This window comes from Cydia splendana, chromosome 4 (genome assembly GCF_910591565.1).
Source record: "Cydia splendana chromosome 4, ilCydSple1.2, whole genome shotgun sequence".
Classification (NCBI taxonomy): Eukaryota; Metazoa; Arthropoda; class Insecta; order Lepidoptera; family Tortricidae; genus Cydia; species Cydia splendana.
Window position 1 is genome coordinate 21,858,197 of NC_085963.1, and position 7,766 is coordinate 21,865,962.

The following is a 7,766-nucleotide window of genomic DNA, read 5'->3' on the forward strand; positions in this document are numbered from 1 at the left end:
CTTTTCGGTGAAGGAAAACATCGTGAGGAAACCGGACTAATCCCCATATGGCCTAGTTTACCCTCTGGGTTGAAAGGTCAGATGGCAGTCGCTTTCGTAAAAACTAGTGCCTACGCCAATTCTCGGGATTAGTTGCCAAGCGGACCCCAGGCTCCCATGAGCCGTGGCAAAATGCCGGGATAACGCGAGGAAGATGATGATGTATACCTACTGATTTATACATAAATGATTTTTCACCAAAAACTTCTTATTTCCAGTTTTGAGCGCTACGCGCTTCTCAACGAGTCATCCGGGTTACTCCGTGAGATTCAGTCGGACGAGTTCAGTCTGTCCGGGTACGCGGTCACCGGCGAGTGCGGCGGCCCTTGCAAGCAAATATACGCGTTTATTGCGATATTCGCTGCGCTCATGTTTGTACATGCGAGTGGAGAAGTTGGTGCGGTGCTGCTCATTATACGGTGTACGGATAAACACGGTGAGAGCTAACAACCTTATTGTTGTAGAATTAAGGTTTAATTTCGATTGGAGATTCCGACATTAGAACGCTCCGCGAGATTCAGTCGTCCGAGTTCAGTCTGTCCGGGTACGCGGTCACCGGCGAGGGCGGCGGCCCTTGCAAGCAGATATATGCATTCATCGCGATATATTGGGTGTATGGAATGCATACATAGTTGCCTTTCAACTTTGAGTAATAGTGTGAGATACGAGATTTTTTCAAAGTAGTGGCGATATCTTGTGTAATTTTTGTACACACACGGTCGTTTTTTTATATTTCCGTGTCCCCCAGACAAAGCGATGGCGATGGGCGTGATCCAGTTCGCGATCGGCGTGTTCGGCAACGTGCCGTGCCCCATCGTGTTCGGCGCCGCCATCGACGCCGCCTGCCGCGCGCGCGACGTGCTGTGCGGCGCGCTCGGCGCCTGCGCCAACTACGACAACGACAGCTTGCGACATTTGTTTTTGGGTAAGTGATCTGGAATTGTCACATATAGGGCCACCCCACACTAGCGTCGGCGTTTAGTCAGTGCTATGGAAAATGGCTACGCTGGACAGTTGGGCCGACGTTGCGTCGAGCAGCAGCCGTAGAGTTGACTAAACGCCGACGCTCGGGAGACGCTTGTGTGGGGTGGGGTTAGGGCTTATTATATTAGGCCCGATGTGCATTACGAGGTACGCTCCGTTTCGGTCTAATTAAAACCTTTCATAAAGCAAATACATAGGGGTCATCCATTAATTACGTCACACGTTTAGGGGGTGGGAGGGGGTCAAGAAAATGTGACATATTGTGACATGGGGGAGGGGGGAGACACAAACTTTGTGACGTCACTTTAACTTCATCAGTAACCGATTTTTTTTTTTAATTATTTTATTCGCTGTACATTTAAATAACAAGTTTTTAAAACGATAATCGTTTTTATTCTTTTAATTTTCTTTCCTAAGCAGTTTTGGGTTATAAAATTACTAATATTTATATCGTCAAAAATATTTTGATAAAATATTAATAATACTTAGGTACTTACTTAATTCGATTTGGCGATTTCGTAGAAAAAATGTGACGTCACACTAGGGGGGAGGGGTTTGCCAAATGTGACCAAATGTGACAAGGGGGGGGGGGGGAGGGGTCAAAAAACCTAGAAATTCGTGTGACGTAATTAATGGATGACCCCATATGTAATGTAGCATCTTTTGTTTCTTTGTTTACTCAAACGAACGAAATTCATCCCTATTTACTATACAGCAAGGTTCAAATTAAAAATAGGAAAATTTTGTATGTTACACATTCTGTGCCAGCCGATAACACTAAAAAAACCGTATGTAGCGAAAACCGCCTACTAGCAAAACCCTTTTTGTTGGAAATTTTCTAGTTATCTCGCTGTCTAAAGGGACAAGAAAATAATATATATCTTTCACAGCCACTTTATTATATAATCGATGCGATTATAATGTTAGGTAATAATGTCTTCCGGGCTGTTTATAAAGGATTATATTTCAAACAACTTAAACCCTTTTCCATCTCCCCAGGGTTGTCATCGGGGCTGATGTTCCTGGCGTTCATCATGGACATGCTGGTGTGGAGTCGCGCGGGCCGCATCGACATGAACCCGGGCGACCGCGACCACCACCAGTCCCCCGGCGACCGCGACCACCACCAGCACCACGACCCACTACCCGTGCAGCCGCCGGAGAGCCAGCTTTGACAGCTTTACGAGTCACACTTCTAGACGGTGACAACCCTGCAAGGTAACTACCGCTGGGTTAGCGCTGTGGACGCTCCGAGTGACACTTCTATGGCACATCTTACGCGTTGACGGATTTTGACTGTAGTTCTTTAGTGGAGATTGTGACGCATATTGGAAGTAATTCTTTACGCTGTGAAGTAATTGATCAAAGTGTACATTGTATTGTACGAAGATTGTCAATTCGAATGGTTTTTGTTATCTAGAAGTTGTTTAGACGTACTAGGATCGGTCGAGGAATTTGATGTATGTGCCACTTCAATATACACACACAGATTCAATAATACTATAAAATCATATTGATTGTCTCTGAGACTAGGACACGAAGCGGCATAGAAATCAAATAGCTTGAATGTACGTATCTACCTAAACGACAAGTTATACTAAATTATGACTAAATTACGATTGTGTTTTTGACCTAGAAAGTTTTGAAATCGAACGAGAAAAGCCCGAACCGAGGTTTTTAAAAGGGTGGGTTATGAAACTACAATATGAAATAATATTGTTATATTTTTCAGCTGGCATCACTGACCAGTTAAACAATTATAAATTTAGATCAAATTTAAATAAAATAGGTCTGCATTTTTTTCTGTTATATTTGTGCATTTTATACACTAGTTACATTTTATGAAATAAGTATTTCTGCTCAATTTTATACAAGAAACAGTGAATCGAGCATAATATTTTTCAACTGTAAATATATGTAATGAATGAAATGAACTGGGATCAAATGTAAGCTTAAATCAATATTTGTATATAATAATACTTCTTGAGGATTTTTCCGTGAAAATTTGAAAAAGTGGGCAATGATTGTCGAAGAATCCCAAGTGCTGTACAATTAATGCGCGAACGACAAACTTATCATAATAGCCGGTGCCCGTGGAACTGTATACACAAACCCCCCTATTTATAAACGCGTTACAAACCTCAATTAGCTAATAATCGTTTGTCTTTATCTGTCATTTTGACTTATGTATTTGTAAGAAAGGGATATAACATAATGTAACTAAATCAGGCCTGTAAAGTTTTATGAATGAGGGGGAAAGCCATCAACGTGTAATTTCTTTTCTTCTATAGAACAATGGAGGCAAGTCAGCATTCAACTTTGACCTTGACCTTCGAAAAGTTGGGTCAGAAAGAACTCAACATGAATATTGTCATAAATGTACCTACTCGTTCGTTTGCCTTTTCAGCTTGATTGAACCTTAGGAGTTTAGAGTGGATCTCCTCTATAATTTTATCCAGTTATTATGTTAAAGTCTATTGACCCGATTCGAACTTTAAGATATGTCAATTAATAGATCTAGAAACGATATGGATTAGATATGTCACTTTTGAGACTGACGCATCTAATCCTACTATATCGTTTCTAGAATCTATTAATTGACGTATGTCAAAGTTCGAATCGGGTAGTGTGATTTTTGACACAATTTGACGTACTTAGTAACTTACATACCTATATTATATATTTAATGCCCGAAACTGATAAATTTGTCGCTCGATTAATTGTTTCTACATCACCTTTTAATGCTGTGAACATATTTATAGCTATCAATCACATATGTCTGGGACTGAGTTTGTTGTAAAGCTGGGCTCATACTATCCGTTAAATATTTAACATTTTTCTTTGGCATATAATTACGATATTAAATAAATCGATGTTATAGTATGATTGCAGCTTTATTTTATTATTATTACGTTTATTGCGAATTATATGGCTAGTGATTAGACTTTACTTTAGTTAAGTGCAAGTTTTTTTTTACAAATTACTTATAAATTGTAAATACATCAATTGAACAATTATAATCACATAATAATAAAGTTAGCTTAAATTATAAGCTCTATGTTTAGTATAAGTCTGTTGTCTATTTTAAAACCACTTTAATGTAATTCTACTTCTTTTATCGTATTATAATAAACTTTTAACATCAGGAAGCTATGGCGATGCGAATGTTAGCAAATACATCAGAACCAAAAAAAATATATACATTTGTACGCAAACATACATAGCTAGTGTAGGTACACGACATTTGTTACGAATCAAACTACCTACTGGGTATATTTGGGCTCGATGTGGTATATAATATAAAACGTATTCGAGTAGTATGCTTAAAGTCACTTATTATTCTGGCTAAAATGGTGATTTTACCTCATAAACACCATACCAATTAGGCAATATGAATAAATAGATACATTAACCTTTTGGACGCCAATGACGGATATATCGGCACCGCAGGTCCAACGCCAAAGACAGATAAACCGTCACGGACCACAGAGCAACATAGACCTACGTGCATATGCATAAAGTTCAATTTCAGTTTTGACACTTCGGTGACGTGGCGTCCGAGTGACAGCTTTTGTGTTTGACACGGCGTCGAAAAGGTTCAAAAATTTATGCGTAGCAAAATGAAATAGAATAAAGACTATTAGGAATGAAGACTTTAAAGTAAACCCTGATCTGGTTTTTTGCTTCAAAACAGCAATGGACCATAGCTTCCCAAGAAAATAATTATATTTCTTTTAATAAGGCTGGGTCGCGTGTAAACTTCTTAATATATTAGGATAACTGGACGGGATGGATGTCGCCTCTACTTGAAGCCAGAAACTTAGATCTGTGATCGTTTAAAACATAATAATTGTCTACTTATTTTCGCGTATACATATATTTATACTCGGTCCGTCTCGGGTTTAGCTTGCTTGTGCAATACGTTTTTGTAAGCATATTGATGTTAGATTAGTATTTGTCGGGACTGTCGTAATATAAATATGATGTTTTTGGAATATTTAGTGCGCAATTTTACATTGTTATAATATATTGATTTGTACATTTTTCGGAAGGTATTTGCTACCTATATTTATATTTAATAAAGAATAACAAAAGACGATGATAAACAAAACTTTTGTTTTTGATCTTTGTTCTGAGGTTTATATGTTGGCAAAGAAAAAAAAAATGTATTAAAATTTTAGCAATCACACAATTTTCGACGTGTGCATTACGGTCGGTGCAATTTTGCTTTATACAAATTTTAGTTAAATTATGTAAAAATGCGTATTTATTATATATATTATCTTGATCTACTTATTAACTTTTATATTTATAATATTTAATAAATATAGCTAGTTAAATGTTTTCTGTACATTATTGTAATATTTTAGTTGCCATACTATAATAAAAACGGACTACACAGTATATCGGCCAGTTACAAGTACATACACATTTACAGAAATATATATTTAAATTCTAAATATTATACCTATCTAAATTCTTAGAGAACCTTTGCTCTGATATACAAATTATTTAGATCGAAAAATAATTTTTAGCTTGATAATTTTTAACGATCAACACGCATTAATCTAAGTGAATTAGTGAACAACCAGTGTGTAGAAAATAGACAACTTGTATACTTTGTTTTTAAATTAAAATAAATATTAAATATAATTAATTGGAAACATACATAATATGGACCTAAATTGCATTGACGACACGGTTTTTCAAGCATTTGAGCTACAAGCTGAGATTACAAGGCTAAAAATGTTAAAAAAGTACATAACTATCCCTTGTATTTTTAGTACATATTTGACTATCGACCGCGAGAGTTATGAAAATGGTATGACACGGAAATATAATATATTAATAGGTCACTTTTTTCTTGTGTTTCACGTGTCTATGTCACTCAGCCAACGCGGATAGCTCTCGAGCATGTCAAGCAATTTCGACTAATCGTGAGTGACCCATTAAATATATTATTAAACGAGTCACTCACGAAATTTAAGTCTAAAATTGGTAGATCCGTGATTGCTGATTGAGTGACCCGTTTGTCACGTATTTAATATGTCCATGTCTCACGAGAGTGACCGGTTTTAATACATTTAATATGTGTATGTAAAATTTATCCGATTTGGTGTTCAATGTATATTTGTATATGTAGTCGCATAACAGTGTTGTGTTCCGCAGTAGCAGCTTTTCTAAGGCGGTCGACACATTGTGTCGTCACATGTCGCTTAAATAGGTGTGAGAGCGGGACATGGCTATATTTCCATAGCGCTGTCTCGCTCACACACATCCGCATCAGTGTGATAACCGCCACATTGCTAGATGTCCGTGCCGATGGTTCCTAGTCTACGTTTAGTTTTAGTTATTAATACCTCTGGATTGTACATACACAATGGCAGTGCCGAGACAGCAATTTAGGACATGTATAGGAACTTTTTGATTTCTTTGGTCGGTAGGTTTTATAGTAAAATCTGGGACAAATGTTTCGACAGACTTTCAACACTTGAGTGTTATAATCTACTTAAAATTATAGATATAAACAAGACTTTTGTTAATTTAATAAAGACGTTTTGTAAAGTTTTTTTAAATTTCTCATCGTTATTTAAATTTTATATTCGTAAAGTACATATGTCAGCATGAGAAAGAATGCTAATAATAAACTCTGACAGAAAAAATCTGTATTTTGTCTTGAATAACAATAATAGGTAAATAAGTAAATTGGCAGGTATCTCGTTTCAGTGATTCGGCTATAATATTACTATTTAAATATTCTTCGTTTTAACGAAATAAGTAGATTTAAAATTGTACCAAAAACGCACATTTTGTGAGGATTTATGTACGAAGCCGTACCGAAACTGATTCATTGAAAAACTTAGGGCGTTACTGCTGCACGTAATAGTCTCAGGGGTCTCCAAACTACGGCCCGCGAGCCCTTACTTTTAGCCCGGCAATGAAGCGAGTTGAATGCTTAGTCGTGGCTCTCGGTTCAAAACGCTTTGAAGACCGCGAAAATTGAAGTTGCGTTATCTGCTTCTATCACTCTTGATTCTTGCATATTCGAGCGATAGAGAGGCAGATAACGAAATATCGATTTTCGCGGTATTTGTTGCGCATTGTTGTATTTTGTATTATGATTTTACATTTTGCTCCCGTTTTTAAACTAGCGTAAATATGTCGGAACGATTTTTAGCGCCGTCTTTTTACCCCAAAAACTGCGTAAGCCTAATTGCTACGAGATAAGATTGATTTTCACATGTTTTGTATTATTACGCTTTGCAGCATTAACGCCCAAGATTTTATAAATTAAAATACAAAGTCCGTCTGTAAATGATCCGGTGAAACTGTTTACGTAATATATTGTATTTAGGTAACTATAGATTTGTTACTGTGACGACTGTCACGTATTTTTTAATTATTTGTAAATAAAAAATATTGAGAGACTTTTGTTGTTTTTTTTTACTTCAAGCACAGCCAACTGTAAATGTTGCTGAGATCAATCGAAACTCAATGACCTGAACCTTTCCCTTGAGAACTCCTTAACCTTTTCACCGCCATTTACTTGATATAAAGTAGGTACATTTCGTGCCCCACACGCCACGACTTCATATGATGTCGTGGTTTTGGACAGGTTTGTTTACGTGCAATTTTTGATACGTTGACACTTTATTTCATTGACGTGGCGGCGAAAAAGTTAAAATTCGCCCTTAAAATATTTAATACTTACCCCCTCAAAAATTACTATCACTCCTTGAATT

At 36.9% G+C, this 7,766-nt stretch overlaps 1 protein-coding gene across 3 annotated transcripts in view; it reads left to right on the plus strand.

Moving 5' to 3' along the window:
* LOC134790163 (solute carrier organic anion transporter family member 74D-like) overlaps positions 1 to 7,452 on the plus strand; it is a 72,864-nt gene extending 65,412 nt beyond the window's left edge. For all 3 annotated transcript variants that reach the window (XM_063760976.1, XM_063760975.1, XM_063760974.1), the window contains exons 9-11: positions 258 to 475; positions 788 to 964; positions 2,023 to 7,452. In XM_063760976.1, the coding sequence (XP_063617046.1) occupies positions 258 to 475; positions 788 to 964; positions 2,023 to 2,198 (571 nt within the window). In that variant the 3' untranslated portion in view covers positions 2,199 to 7,452. The remainder of the gene's footprint in view (positions 1 to 257; positions 476 to 787; positions 965 to 2,022) is intronic.
* The last annotated feature ends 314 nt before the right edge of the window (positions 7,453 to 7,766 follow it).